We start from the raw sequence: 15453 nt of genomic DNA on the forward strand, positions 1-15453 counted from the left end.
ACGCCCCGTTGGGGTCCCTCGGGATGCGGCGCGGGCCGCAGCGCCGGCGGCGTCTCCACGCCAGCCTCGAGCGGGAGGGCGGCTCCGCGGGCACAGCCGGCTCCGCGCTGCGCCTTGCAGGGGGAAGCGAGTCGAGTTTCCTCACCAAAACAAAGTGGAATAGCATATCTACTATAAACAGAGTATTCTGTGTACAGGGTTTAGGAACAGTCCTTATCAAAATACACACAACTGAATATACAATTTGTCCCATGGCCATAATTTATTATCTCACCACAAGGCACAATACACAAAGCTTGGAGGGCCCTATACAGTCATCGTGGCAGAACGCCCCGCAGCCTTTACACATGATCATGGCTTTAAGGCTGCACGAACACTTGAACGCTATTTCTTCGACGCTGCTGCTGTCTGCAAACATCTGCACGGACAGGGAGGGATTGCGGCTCGCAGCAAAGTTCGCTTTGTGGCTCAGCTGCATCATGCTCCCAGCAAGGCTTCTGGGAAAAGCTGGAGCGCCGGATGAATAATTCAAGGTGGTGGAATTAAGTTGCAGCTTCGAAAGCTTCCCATAAAACGCTTGCTTGATATTGAGCTGGGAGGGTATGGAAGAAGGCTCCAAGGGATGACTGGGCCCTTTCCCTTGCTCCCTCGCAAACTTGAAGAAGGGCAGGTCCATAAGCAGTGGAACACCCTGCAAATGCTCCCCGAGCTCCGCGGGGTTCTGGGCCGCATCCTTCCGCTTCTCCACGTTATTCTTGGCCGGGCCGCCACACGCCAACACGTTCTCATTCGTTATTTCTCCCAGGGTGTTCGTGTGCTGCTTTGAAGTCCATTCTTCCCTTGCAGCTGGCATTCCTTCTCCAGATGCACAGCTCTTGTTCAGAGGAATCTGCTTGCTGGGGGACGAGGTTCCCATGGCTGAAACTTGATCCGAAGCCCTTGTGTGGTGTAGCCGAACGCTGGTGTTGCAAGGAAAACCAGAACCAAAAAGCTTTTTGCCTTGAACTCCAGCATAACTTTTACCGACTGAGGTCCCTCCTGTCTGATTTGGTCCAAAAGTTGCATTTGGAGATAAAAACCTGGGCCCTACAGATGGATTTCCCTTCTCTGGGGTTTTACTGGTGACGACACTTGCCAAGGGGCTGTGCTCCGGCCCCCGAGGGGCCTTGGACAACTCCTTTTGCTCTTCAAAGCTGCAGGAAAGGGTTCTTTCCCGAAGGTCCACGTCTTCAGGCTTCTGAGAGGCGCTTGCCACGTTTGCCCGTTGATCCTGACGGATTAAAGCTGAACCAACTTTGGAATGCTTTTCTGGAACAGATGGATTCTCCGTGCCTGCTGACCCGCCCTGCGTTCCCTGGGGATCTAGGAAGGGTCTCGCAGAGCGCAGGTCTTCGCTCCTGCTTAGGGCCCCTGTCATTTCTCCATCTCGAGAAGACTCGTTGCCAAAACAGCCTCCGTCTCCTCTCTCGGCCTGCACGGAGGGGCTCTCCGACGGCCGCTCCAGAGGCGCCGCCGCCACTCCCAGCTTCGTGCTGGCATGAGACACTGGGAGAACTCCTGCCAGGGGAAGATTCCCCTTCAGTAACTGCATCACCAGTGGGTTGCTGCTCTCAAGAGAGGCCGTGGGCCGAGTGGAGCCCGGTGGCACTGGTGGCACCGGTCCCCATGCCCGGGGCAAGGACAAGCTGCCCGGTGCCGAGGCGGAGGGCAGGTCCACGCAGCCAAGACTCTCCGTCTCCACACGCGACTTGGGTCTCATTCTATCACACCTCTTAGCATCGCTCTCACAAGAGGAGTCTTTCCCAGCTGCCTCCCTTGAACTGGCGCTTCTGTAACATAAACCCGTCTCTACATTCTCATCAGCTAAGTCAGCTTCAAAATCGGAGGCAGTATCTGTTGTCTCGCTGTGCGTGCTCTGTACTTCCTCATCTCCATCTGCCAGRAACTGCCCGGTCTCCCTCGGGGGCAGACACGCAGGTTCTGCCTCTGTTCTGTGTCCYGTCTCCCTCAGCTGTGGGACTTTTCCACAAGTATCGATCCTATTTGGAGCAGTGAAATCATCACGTAAGAAGGGCCTCGCCTCTGTGTTCTGTTCTTCATCATCTGGTTTGGTGCCGCTCTCCCGCTCTGGCTGCAGGTGTGCGAGGCCACACAGCGCAGGAGCCACSTCCTCCTCACCAACAGGCACTGCTCTCGAGTTATCGCCGTCAGCGACACACTTCTCCACAAACGTTTCAGAGCTATTATATCTAAAGCTAGGGATCATTTTTGGCTCGTGACACTCTTTACCATCCGCTGACGATTCCGGCAGAAGATCAGGACAACGGGAGGACCTCTCCTTCGCATCAGCAGGACAGCTCCGCTGTGCTGTGGGAGAAGTGGCCCCTTGCAGCGCCGCCGCGGTGCCGCCGGCTCCCGCGGGCACGGGGGCAGTGCCCTGCTCCCGAGAACCCCCCAGGCCGTTCCCTGGGGGCAGCGGGGACCGCAGCGCCGCGCTCGGCCGGGCCCGGGGCACACGGCAAGGGGGCCGCTCGGTCCTTACGGCGCGGRGCGGCTGCTCGGGAGCTCCCTCCTGCCTTTCAGCAGCCGCGGGGTCAGAGGAGGAGGCGGTCAAGGCAGCGCAGAGCTGCCCTCCGGGTGCAGGGGCGCCAGGCCGAGCTTCCCGCGAGGCAGCGCCCACGGGGCTGCCGTGTCCCGCGCCCTGGCGAGGACCGGGGCCCTGGCTCGAGGGGACGAGGGCATCGTCCTCGGCCGCCTCGGGGCCGGCGCCTTGCGCGCTCACAGCGGCAGGCGGCAGTAGTTGTGCTCGCTGTAGATGTGCCGCCCGCCTTCCGGGGGCTCTCCGGGGCCGCCGCTGCTCCGCTCGGCCGCTCGGCTCTCCCCCGCGGGCRCCTCTGCCGCCGCCGGGGCCGCCGGCCTCGCGCTGGGCTCGGGCCTGCAGAGCACGGGCTTTAATGTCTGCGAGGGTCCTGGCGCCGCTCCTGCCGCGGCCGCTGGGCTCCGTGCTGGGCACGATCCGGGGGCATATCTGGTAAGCTGGCTGACCCTTAACCACCCAGGGTGGTTTAATACGTGAAAGTTGAATCTGAAAGAAAGAGAAAAGGGTTCAGGTCCATTGCCCCAGCATATCTGTTTGCTCTGATCCTTATCACAAGAATTCGACAAAAGGGTTAAAATTCCTACTAGAAGACAAATTTTAGTAGAAAAAGTAGCAAGATCCCCATAACCTCCGCTCAGGTGTTCTGTCACACACACAGAACCCACTCAACACTGTTTTACCAGAGCCAGCAGGCAAATATGAAACGGGTAATTTGTATTCAGATCTTCAGTAACCAAAACGGTCTCCTAAATAGAGAGGATTACCCTCGAAAAGGGAGAGCACTCAGGTTCTACCCCAGCAAAGGGAAGCTGGGCAGGTTCAAGTACGTGATTTGAAAGTCTTCCTTGAAAAGTGTCAGCTAGTTCCAAAAGTGATTTCCGTCTCCACAGAAATGCAAACTAACAGAGCAAGTCAAGGTTACCCCACTCTTTTGTGCAAAGACCTTGGAAAGATTTTTCCATTCCTTTCTTTGCGTGTCTAAATAAGACAGCAAACAGCAGTAATTAGAGTAACCTAGCCAGCTCTATCAGTGAAACTCTTTCACTTACACAAAGATGATGATCCCTGACATTCTAATATTGCTTTGATGCTGCTGAGGATGATAGAATTAAAATAATGAACAATATAATAATGAACAAGTATAATTTTCTCTCCTACCCGGATGGGTGGGACTTTTGGCTCCTCTTTAGTAGGCTGTGGCTTTTCTGGGTGAACACTTTCAATTGTGTTACGAAAGGACTGACGATCTTCAAGCCGCGGCTTCTTCTCGGGGAAGGATGCGGAGGCAGCCTCCTCAAAGCATTTCCTCTTCTGCTCCTTTGACTCCCGAGCCGAGTTCTCCTGGGGCAAACTGGGAATTCTGTTTGCAGCTGCCAACGACACATCTTCCGATTTATTGTGCAATTTGGAAGTCTCTGGAGAGAGAGGCAATTCCGAACTCTCTGGCTTCAGCACTGTAGCAGAAGCACTTGTTAGATCGTCTTTCTTTAGATCTATCTCCGGCTTTGACTCTTTATGAGGTGCAGAGTCTGGTAGCACAGAAACTGTGGCTTTGTCATCCTCTGCTTGCTCTGGCTCACGCGTTTTATAGAGGCTCCTCCTGGCTCTGCACCGCAGGTCTGCCCTGGACCGTTTCTTGAAGCGCCCATCTCGCTGCCGGGTGGAAGGACCACGCTGCAGTCTCGCTTCTCCCTTAGCAGACAACCTTGTCCTGTTCTCAGCATCTTCTTTCACCAGGTTCTGCTCCTGGGATTCTTCCCGGGTCAAGCCCATTCTACGGGACAAACACAAGAACTAGTTAAAAGATGAAGTTCACTCTAATAGAGGCACATAATCTATTATTTATAGTTCTACTGTCACTGCTATATACAGCGGCACACAGCTTACAAAGCAGACGCTCATCAAAACCTCATTACATCAGTCTGCAAAGAAATAACCTATATATTTGCTATCCTGCACTATTGTCACAAGGAATGAGAAAATTGAGAAAGTGTAAAAATTTGTTATGGAAAGTTAATATTAACTTGTCTCAAAAACAAAACAAAAAAAATAGAGGAGTTATAAAATCCTACTCTAAATCAGCCAATTTCGTCTAAGGACCTTCCTGCAGCAACAGCCTGATCACGAACACTCCACAACTGATGTTTTTTCCTAGGATTGATGCTGCTTCTTCTAGCTATCAGAACGTTGGGATACTCCAAAACCCACCTTGAGTAAAACAGGAACGACGAGGTGAAATTACTTACTTTTGGCCATAGTAGTCCTCAAAGAACTTCTCTTTCCATTGCTCCACTCTCTTTTCTTTTTCCATTTCCTGTCTAATTCGAACTTGCATCTCATGGGTGAATTCGCCTACAAGGAAGTCAGAGACTAAAGTCTTGTTCTAAACAAAGCCAATTTTGCAGATGTGATTTAAAAAAAATAATAAAGAAACATTGTGTAATAGTTAGGCATGCAAAGGATAGATTTTCTGTTAGCACTCTGCCTCCCAGCAGCTTCAAGTGAGTTTGAATATGGTATTTTACTAGGAAGAGGCCACCATTTAAAGGAAGAAAAGTCCAGTATTCCTTTACACCTCTGCAAGTTTGTTCTGAAGATGCCATGGTGCCCAAGAAAAAACTTATCTTTAATTTTAAAATGTGAGAAAGCAGCAATATATCCAGAGATACTGCAAAGCTGGACTATGTTCACATTCATTAAATATAGGAGAAAACAAACACACAAAAAACCAAGCCTATAAAAACAAGAAATTAATTCTTCAGCTACCCAGGAAATGAAGTCTGCTCACCGTCAGCGAGTCGCTCTCTCCAGCTTTGAGCAGCATGGGTGAAGAACTCATTATTTAGAGCACTGCCACTGAGCCGCATCAGCCCATCTGCCCCAACCTAAAGGGGAAAGAAAAAGGGTAAGAGAGAGAACACATCTGCTTCTGCGCCTCTGTGAGCAAGAGGTAACACAGCGAGTGGAAAACAGCGAGTGCTGCACATCATACCTGTCTGTCAACTTCTGGAAGCAGGTAAAGGAGCTGCTGCTGGAAGTGTGCTGGGAGGGCATTAAAGGTTCTGGAGTTTATGAGAGCTCGCAGGTTTGTGTTGACAAGAATGGAGCCTGGTGTCTCAAAGTCAATATCCTCACCCCTGTTTCGCTTCATTTGCCCTGTAGTTTAAAGGCCAGCAAACAAAATTTACACTTTTTAATAAAAATATTCACTGTTATGGGCATAAAACCCATGTCACCAAATATTGCAGCAAAAGGAGCAAGATGTATGAGAACAGATTGTAGTAATCAAGCATGAAGAAAGGCTCTCTCAGACTCTTTAATAAYACAGCAACCTCTAGAATTCTGATGGTTAGAGTAACCAAATGATGGGAGTTGGTCACAGCTCTGTCATATGCACATACAGTGACAGAGTCTGGCACTGCTCTTCAGATTAGGCCAGATTAGTCTCTTCCTCGGAGAGGAAGGTCTGGCATAAGAGCTCTAAGATTGCCATCTGCCTTCGGAAGGAMGAAAAGCCTGATGCTTTTTCCTCAGATGTCAACACTATCCATTTTTACAGCCAGTTATTTGCCCGACATTAACCAAAAGCACCTACCAGCTGTGGGCTTTCGGATACCCCTCAACAGCTGYGGAGGATCCCTTTTTATTTCTGTTCTGCTGCGCATGGTGGCTTTGCACAAGGCCAAAGAACTGCTGCTACTGCTGGATGTGCTGCTGCTCTCCCCATCCACGTGCCTTCCTGTGAAGCCTAAGAGCAAAACAATTCCACAAAAAGTCAAGAACAGCAGAGACCCAACTTGGGGAGCAACTTCAGCATACAACAGCTATGCACTAATAGCGGATCTATTGCTAGTGGGTATTGGCCAGTTATTGATAATTTTGATCAGGATAAACTAGCCCTTAACCAACAGCACAATTCTGTAGCCACGTGCATTCTCATCAGGTGTTGAGGAATTTTTCRTGCAAGCTTATACAGATAAATAGGAACTACGGATCAGAAAATGCACTCAGTAAAACCAACACACACACACACTAAAACACCAAAYGAAAGGCTTGCTCACCGGATGCAGACTCCATGTGTGCCCCATTTACTTTCAGCGGCGTTAAGACAACACGTGGCAGCATGACACCAGTCTTCTTCTTTTGTTTGGCTGTCTGTGGTCCGAAAAGAAAACAAATAACATCAGTCAAAGACACTACAGAAGGCCAAGATAATCTTCTCCCAGTTACTGATCTGCTTTGTTCCTACTTGAATCTTCAGGTGTCAGTCATTAACACTTCCTGATAGCACAGATTTCAAAATCTCCTCCCTGGAATACGATCCTCACTCTCTGCACTATAAGAAATAACCCCACAGCCCGAGGCACTTGTACACATCTAACCCCGCTCGCATCCAACTATTGCACAGTAACTAGACTTCTTCTTGACAGGTTTCATGTTTCACAGAATCACACAGARCCACAGAATAGCTGAGGTTGGAAGGGACCGCTAGAGATCATCTAGTCCAAMCCCCTGCTCCAGCAGGGACACCCAGAGCACAGGGCACTGGAGGGGGCACATCCAGGAGGATGTTATAGGAGATGGTGTTGAAAGTCCTCCTAAAGCCAAGACAGACAATATCTACTGCTCTCCCATGGTCCAGTCACCCAGTCATCCCATTGTAGAAAGCTATCAGGTTCATCAAACACAACTTCCCCTTGGTGAATCCATGCYGATCACTTCTTTTCCTTCACAGGCCTAGAGATGGTCCCCCAGATGAGCTGCTCCATCACCCTTCCAGGGATGGAGGTGGGGCTGGCCAGCCTGTAGTTTCCCAGCTCCTTCCTCTTGCCCTTTTGTAAGGCTGGAGTGACCTTGGTTTCTTCCAGTCCTCCGGCACCTCCCCTGCTCTCCATGACCTCTTGAGGATGCTGGAGAGTGGCTGAGCAACCACCCTGGCCAGTTCCCCCCAGCACTCCTGGGTGCATCCCATGCAGCTCCATAGATCTATGCTTTCCCAGCATTCCCATTTTTCCTACCTGTGTGGCTGTTCTGTAGCTCTCCCTGGCAGTGGAGTGTCCCTTGTTTTGAGATTCGGTGGAACAGGAGGCATTAGAGGAGGTTTCATCGAGGGACACTGGAAGAGGAGCGCACTCCCTCAGAGCCCGAAGCTGAYGCACACACTTCCAGGTGAGTGTTGCCAGACACTTACCATCGTTATCGCCACTCACAGTGCTGGCTTCATTGGACTCACAGCTTTCTGCATCCGCCGTGTCCTCCAGCTCCTCCCCGTCGGGCACGGACGTGTTCCGAGACCACTGCAGGGCATCCTTCTAAACGGGCCAAGCACAAGGCAAATGACCACAACTCCTCCCTCCCAGTCTCTACGAGTTAAACCAACGGGAACACACAGCTCGGTGGGCACGGTTCTAGRGCAACTCTTCTCATCTTCCCTATTTTCATCTATTTGATACAGAAAGATATTTTAAGGATGCTTGAGCTCCTAGTAAAGGAAGCTGACAACTTCTGTTCTAAGTTAACCTACATTGACTTTCCAGACACAAATAACAAAACTATTAGCACACTTTACAGACGTTTCCTAGATGAGTAACTCAAATACATTCATAACAAGCAAGGTCAGTAATTGCTTGCTTATTTTTCACAGAAAAGTTCCACAAGTTTCCTAATAAAAAGAAATGTCTAATTCTTCCTGCTAAAGAATAGGTGGCATCAGAGCAGTTTGATACCAAGCTACCATGCTTGAGAAATTTATTTACTATTTGTACAATCAAATTCATTTCAATTCCCCTTGAATTTCCTGACAGCAGGAAAAGGGCGCAAGTGAAATAAGCAAGATAAGTATCAGCTTAACAGACAAATGTCAAAGAATCCAGCAGTACAGAACAATACAAAAGAAAAATCTGAGTCCAGAAACACTTGCAACATTTAAGATTACTGGGACAGTAAACTGGAATGAAAAATATTTAAAGCAGCCCTCAAGATCTGTGGAAAAGGATGATGTCAACTCTAGGCAGAACGTAGTGAAACACAGACCAAATAACCAGAAAAATGAATATATAGTTTCCCAACAAGACTTTATTTATAGCTACATGCTTTCAAACCAGTGTAATTTACTGGTTGACTGTGTTGCCTTGTAGCTGGTGGAAAGGGAGCAAACAGGACAATTCTGTTAAACGGCCACCTCAACTGCACAAGTACTGAAATAAGGAGGCTCATCTTGCTTCTGTGATTTAAGAAATAGGTTTTTTTCCCTGAAAAGGAATTTATTGTGTACAGCTGAAAGGTGCACACTAAAACGAAACAGTGAATTCCAGACACTCTTTCACGTGATGATCTCACACACAGCACGTTCAGCTCATATGATGTTCAGCGACAGTTTAACACTCAGCTAGGCATAAAAGCAGAACTCGCACCTTACCCCTCAATTGAGGGCAGGAACTCAAAATGTACCTTGAGTGTGAAAAGGCTGATGCGTCCAGGCAGCTTGTAGAAGAGTCCATCGCCTCCCCGGGAGTTGGAGTGAAGCATGGCATTGAGGCAGGCCAGGGGAGAAGTGCCACTGCAACAGAGACGCAGAAGAGGGGGGCAGGTCATGATTTCATATAATATATTAGAAAATAAATAAGGGCCAGGTACTTAAGTCGGAGCAGAACTGCTTTCCTTTTTGACYCGTACACCTTAGCCGCAGCACGTCGCAGTCTGCAGAAAACAGGAAATGTTATGCTAACTTCAGAAGTTACTCTCGGTCATTCTTAGATGTCTCTGACCTTTGGTATGTCTTTCCTCCCTTTCATTGTTGGGATTTTTTGGAGTGCRATTCATTTTTACTGAAAAATATAAAGCAGTAGCAGTATAAAGGTGCAGAGAAAGCAAAAAACTGCACACTTGCATGTTTCTAGAACTTCTCTTCCTTGGTGTGGCACGAGCAAAGCGGCACTACTGATTCCGATATAAAAGTCCTGATGCTAATTCAGCACGTCCCAGGCAGCCCGCTGGTTTTGCCACTCGTGATGAAGGCAGCACCCTGCGCTCACACCGATAAACGTGCCACGTAATCTCAGGTTTTCCAGTAAGTCATACATACACACATCTAGCTACTTGGAAAAGACATTAAAGCAGTATCAATCTCGTTACTAAAAGTGAAACTGAAAACCAGTTTGAGACAAAGCATTTCTACGAGAAGCAGTTCTCAGATTGAGAATTGGACTTAGAACTTGTTTCCACCCTGGATGCAGTTGCTTTTGGCACATTGCTTCACAAACACCGACCGCAGACAAAATATTAGCTGCATCTTTTCCACAGTGAAAAAGAACACCTTCCGAAATGACAGGAATGAGCAAACAGTCCAAATGCTCACAGGAGCTAGAAGCCAGTTATGAGGTTGCAGATGACCTGTCCCTTCCCCGGGGACCAGCACCCCCGAAGCAGGACAACCCCGGCTCGGTATCAGTTCAAAGGGAAACCATCTCTTCCGTTGCCAAGTTATTTCCTTCAGGAAACGGGGCTTCGGGAAGACCTTCCATACAAGCACCAACAAAGTCTGCCACGTATTTAACTAGATAGGGTCACGGCCTGCATTCAATGGACAGCTACAAACCTGAAGAAAGCAAACTTTTCTTACAGTGAGAAATTAGTAACAGGGAACGTAAAAGCAGATAATGCAGAGGAAGAACACGCACCTCTACATAAACAATTTAGCCTTATGGGATTTACGTTTACACATGCTGCAAAGTCAGGTTTTCAGTCATCTATTGGGACAAACCTCTCATCAAGCCGGGAAAGCACCAAGAAAATTGAACACATGAAAAGAGACCCGCTAGGACCTTTACAGTGAAAGCAGCCTRTTCATGCAGACCTTCAGTTATCTGCTAACATCAAAGGACTTATGATGGGATAGGACTGAGAAAAGAAAGATGCCGAATAGTGATTAAAAGCACAAGGTGCACGAAGGTTTCTGAATCCAGCTCGAAGCTGTGAAACTACTGCCCAGAGTCATCCTGCTASAATTCCACTGGGTAAAAATCCCGAGCATCAAGTGGCTTTTCCACCAGCTCGGACAGCGACGCTCCAGCCGCGGGGCCGCAGCTGCTCCTGACCTCAGGGACCAACACCAAGCACAGACAAGTGAACACCTGAGTGCAGCTCCAGAAGAAATCAAGATCACCACCTGCAGCTATGTAGTGTTCATAAATCCAGGTGAGGGAGCAAACACGAGCGGGCACACGCTCCAGCATACAGCGTGCAAGAGCCAGACATGCCCTGTTCTGCACTGGTGGTCAAACTCTTATTCTTTTTAAGCACACAGCCCTGAGACATTTATCCCATCACAGTCACCCACGTGCCTGATCTGCAAGACACTTTCTGTTTCTCTTCCACCCTGTCACAGAAACAGATGGAAATTCACAGAACGTAACCATGAAAAACAGCCCTCCCTTCTGCAGCGTCCCGGCTTCCCCGGCAGGTCCTTTTCCAGGCGAAAAACATTTCCTCTGCACAGGCCACAACAGCGTTAGCCCCACTACCACAGTGCTCTAGGATGTAAGCAGAAGCAGGCACACTAATACCAACACAAATTAAAGGTGCTTTCCTTGCTCTCCCGAGAGGCAACACCTGCTCTAGAAATGAAGTGTTCGGTGGGGATGCAACGGAAACCGTTACCCAACTGGAACCACATTAGTGGAAGCTACGGGGAGCTACTCGCAAGAGAAGCACAAAAGGGGTGTAATGCAATGCACGAGCCAGGTCTGYGAGGCATTTATTTCACAGTAAATGGATAAAGGGCATTCTGCATACAATTAAAAAAATGCAATAAAAGATTCCAGTTATTGTCAAGGATAATCAGGCAGCATGTATTGTCATTCCAAATCACTTTGCTGGAAAGGAGAGTGAAAAATTAAAAAAAAAAAAGGAAGAGAAGTGGGTTGGAGACGAGCGGCAGAACRGCACGAAGCAGCCCGAGCCTCTCCAGGCAGCCTCCCCCACGCGCCCTGCACGCTCCCTTTCACACACRATGATCAATACTAACCTCATTTCCTTCAGGCCCTCAGCCTCTATGACCTGCAGAATCTGTTTTGGGGTCATGGGAGCATCAGAGTAGTTTTCCAGCACCTGAAGGGACAGAAACACCAGATGTCAGCGCAGAATTTGTTTCTGCATTCACAGAATCACTCCAAAAGCTGGGGTTCAAATCCAGTAATACACCTCTTAAAGTTATTTACCTACAAAGGGCACGATAATAAAATAAAATAAAATAAAATCAGACTACCTCAAGCTTAGGTTACAGTGTTACCCAGGGTTTACCTTCTTATCTGATTAACAAAAATACAAACGTGAAGAGAAAAGCAGCAGAATTTGGCCCGACCCTATAACATGAAGTCAGTGGAAGCTCTAGCAGAGCTGAGGGTGCACGAGCTGGCACCCCCGCAACATTCCCAAGGGAGCCGCAGCCCTCGCGGCCCCTGCACCTCCCCACCTCCCCACACAGCACCTTGCTGGTGACCAAACCACTGCTGTGGAACAACACGGCCCAAGAGCGCAGCCGCCTTGAAACGCAGCCCCTTTTTCCTCCTCGTGCCACCTCCCGACGGCCACCAGGTGTAAATTCCGGATTCTTGGCAGAGCAGAGCGGAATTCAGAAAGGAACAACAACAACAGCAGAGCATTTGGAGAAGTTATGGGTAGCGACACTGACTACAGATTTGGACTATCTGCTTTAGGAAGAAAATGAGTAACACGAGACATCAAAAAGGTAAGAATTTAGTAGCAACTCATCCTTCCACACAATAAATGAAGAACAAAATCAGCACTTATATATGCAAAAGATAAGGCAGCTCTTTTTTTTTTTCCCCCACTAACCTGTAAAGTTTTCTGCTTCTAACCTTTTGGGAGCAGAAACCCGCCGGGGAAGCGGCGAGGGCCGCTCGGCCCGGAGCCGCGGGCAGGGGCTGAACCCGCCAGCGCTGGCGGCCGCAGCGATGCCCCATCCCAACCCCGAGCAGCACCCCGAGCAGCACCCAGAGCGGGTCCCCGCAGGGCCGCGGTGGGCCCAGGGGCCCCTTCCCATCTTCACGCTCCTCCCCGCCTCCCCAAGCACATAACTACCCAACCCAGTGCCCCAGCCCGACAGCATTTTGGTGTAAAAATAATTTCATAAATCGCATCCCCCCTAAATCTATTTTTCTCCAGATTCCTGAAGATCATAAGGATCCCTAGCACTAGCCTGGCAGGGGACAGAAACGTGAGAACTCTGTAACCTGAGATAAAACACAATGAAAACATGGGGAGCTGGGAGAAAAGATCAAAGTGATGAACCGTGTTGAAACAGAGTAAACAATTTTCATTCCGAGCCAGGGCAGCCCCATCACATTCTTTTCCTCCGCTAATCAAAGAACTCCATAGGTGACATTTTTTCTATCCCTTCCACCAAACTGTCATCCTGCATCACTCAGACGGAATAAACATCTGATGGGGAAGACGTCACTTGGGAATCAAATGCAAGACCCACGAGATGCGGCAGGCCCATTTTGGAAAAACAAGGAAATTCTCCCCAGCTTATAAAACCTCTCTAAGCGCCAGACACAGCAGCGAGCAAAGCGGGGCACACAGCCCAAACCTCAGCACCAACGAGCGCTTGCACAGAATCCATGCACAGGGGAACAAATTCCAACCACAGCCACGCGGAGCCTCCTGGATGCTCTAGGAAGCAGCAGAGAGGAACCTACATCTTTACCCTCCAAAAAGCCCCATTCCCAACAATTATCCCCATCCCTTTCCATTCTGCAGCTCCCAGCGCCACGCTAACCCTCCGACAGGAGCTATGACTTCAACACCACCAGCTCATTCCTTCCCTCAAAAAGATATTTTCCCCCTTGATTATTTATAGTACTGGTAGTCAAGGGTTCCTACATCCATAGTTACCAAAGTTTGCATCACTCCCCCAATTAATTTGCTGGCAGCAGAGATGTCTGGCCCTGACAGCACTTGTTGAGGAGTCCTAGGGCCCTGTGCGTTCAACGAGTCCTTGAAGCTTTTATGGCTTGTGCACGTTAGCTCTGCGAGAGCAGCAACACCCAAAAGCATTTTTGCCTGCAATTCTTGGAAACACCTAAAGGAATACAAAATATAATAGCGCGCGCCAGAAAGGAAAATTAAAAGCATTTTGACAGGCAGCACGTGCAAGCCGAGCGTTAAATAGAGATCTATTTTTAGTGGGTTTACAGCCCGCCCTGCGAGCTGGAAGCGCAGCCACGCGGCCGTAGGGCTCCTAAGTGGATAATCTGGTGCGAGATGGTTCTATTTCTGGTTCATCAGTTGCCCAAAGCTGCAGTTGAGGCTCAGACACCTCGCGCACCTGGCCGGAGGAGCCGGGTTTGCGGAAGGATCCGTCTCCCAGCTCTGAACGAGGCTGGGGAGCTGTGTCACGAGGCGGCTCCCGGGGAGCTGCCACCCCGCATCGCATTTTGGCAGCCTATAAACACCGACTTACAGCCATGGAGCCCAGCACGTCCAAACGAGAGGACCCTGAGCRACATCCCCCAGCCCCGGCGGCAGCTGCGAAGCCCCCAGACTCCGCGGGGCAGCCCCTGGCCCGTGGGGGCACCAGGGCCTCAGATGTGAGCGGTCTCGTGCTCAAGCACCACGGGGGCCACTCGATGCCTCTCTGCAGCTTCTCAGGCTAAATCGCAGCAGTGCAAACGATGGTTTCCCCCCAAGCGCTGATGGAAGGTGGGGAGAGGAAGCCTGCTCGGCATAGCTCCGGCAAGCACGAACAAAATTCTGTGATATCCAGAAAAACCCCGTTCACAAGGAGCATCAGGCCCGCACCCCAGAACACCCTCAGCACCAGACACGCGTCCGGCCGGGCTCAGCCACCCTGCTCCCTTTGCGTGTCCAACACCCACCCCAGCAAGTGAAAGCAAAAGAAACCACCACCAAAGAGCACGCAAACCAAACACCCCCAAGGCCTACAGAGCTGTTTCGATGGYTATCCATGTCCTACACTGCAAATACACCCATAGCCTCTCAGACCAGCACCCGGGCATCCTCAGGGAGGCAACAAGAGGAAGCCCCAGGGACCCATGTGCAGCGGCAGAGAGGCAGCAGGGTCATCCCCGACTCCACAGACCTATTTCCATGTATCCCAAAGGGAGGGAGGTCCAATGGRGTGAACTTCCTGCAGCCGGCACCAAAGGGAGACTGGAGCAGCCGGTGGGTGAAACCGCGGCGCTCACCCGAGCTCCAACGAACCCAGTGACTTGCTGGGCAGGCCATGCTTACTCTTGGAAAGATGCTCCACTTGGATTAGCTCCTGTATTCCTGACTCATAAGAGGGGTTTGTGACTGAGAGATGATTTGGACTCTTTAAAATAAGAGAAATGAGTGTTCTGCCGCTGCGGTGGTCAAACACCTCCAACGTCCCTGCAGACACTGGAAACACAACCAAGCTGATGGCAGCTCCTAAACCTCCGTCCCAGTAGTGAGATTCCAGAGGGAAAAAGAAGTAAGTTCGCGCATGCCGGGAGGTCTCCTGCAAGCAAGCAGAACGGCTTCTGACCACGAGGATGCCGCCCTGGTGCCACCGCGCACCAAGGCGCGAGCAGCGCGGCCACCACGTGCGGCACAACGCGTGTCCCCCACGACGTCCCCGTCGGGCGGCGCCGGCGCTCGCGGCAGCCCCGGCCCGAGACCCAGCGCGGGGCAGCAGCGCCCGGCTCCACGCCGGCCTCCCGGGAGGCGCCCGCTCCTCCTGCCCGGGGTGCGAGCCACCCCAAGGGAGGCAAAGAGACACCGCCGAGCTGGGAACCGAGCTCAGAACCAAGCTTGGAATCGAGCTGGGAAGGGCACCGGGCCAGGGC

The 15453-nt window shown here is 50.5% G+C and overlaps 1 protein-coding gene across 1 annotated transcript; it reads right to left on the reverse strand.

Moving 5' to 3' along the window:
- Positions 1 to 72: 72 nt before the first annotated feature.
- ASXL1 (ASXL transcriptional regulator 1) lies at positions 73 to 11710 on the reverse strand. The gene is made up of 11 exons (XM_026042193.1): positions 11625 to 11710; positions 9050 to 9158; positions 7791 to 7911; positions 7618 to 7715; positions 6661 to 6754; positions 6195 to 6347; positions 5592 to 5755; positions 5388 to 5484; positions 4846 to 4951; positions 3758 to 4373; positions 73 to 3085 (listed from the first exon to the last, which is right to left on the reverse strand). Exons 1-11 carry the CDS (start codon positions 11678 to 11680, stop codon positions 266 to 268), a joined length of 4434 nt encoding a protein of 1477 aa, XP_025897978.1. The 5' UTR covers positions 11681 to 11710; the 3' UTR covers positions 73 to 265.
- Between the last annotated feature and the right edge of the window lie 3743 nt (positions 11711 to 15453).

The sequence above is a fragment of the Nothoprocta perdicaria genome, unplaced genomic scaffold (assembly GCF_003342845.1).
Source record: "Nothoprocta perdicaria isolate Ctin4 unplaced genomic scaffold, notPer1 scaffold_3, whole genome shotgun sequence".
In the NCBI taxonomy this organism is placed as follows: Eukaryota; Metazoa; Chordata; class Aves; order Tinamiformes; family Tinamidae; genus Nothoprocta; species Nothoprocta perdicaria.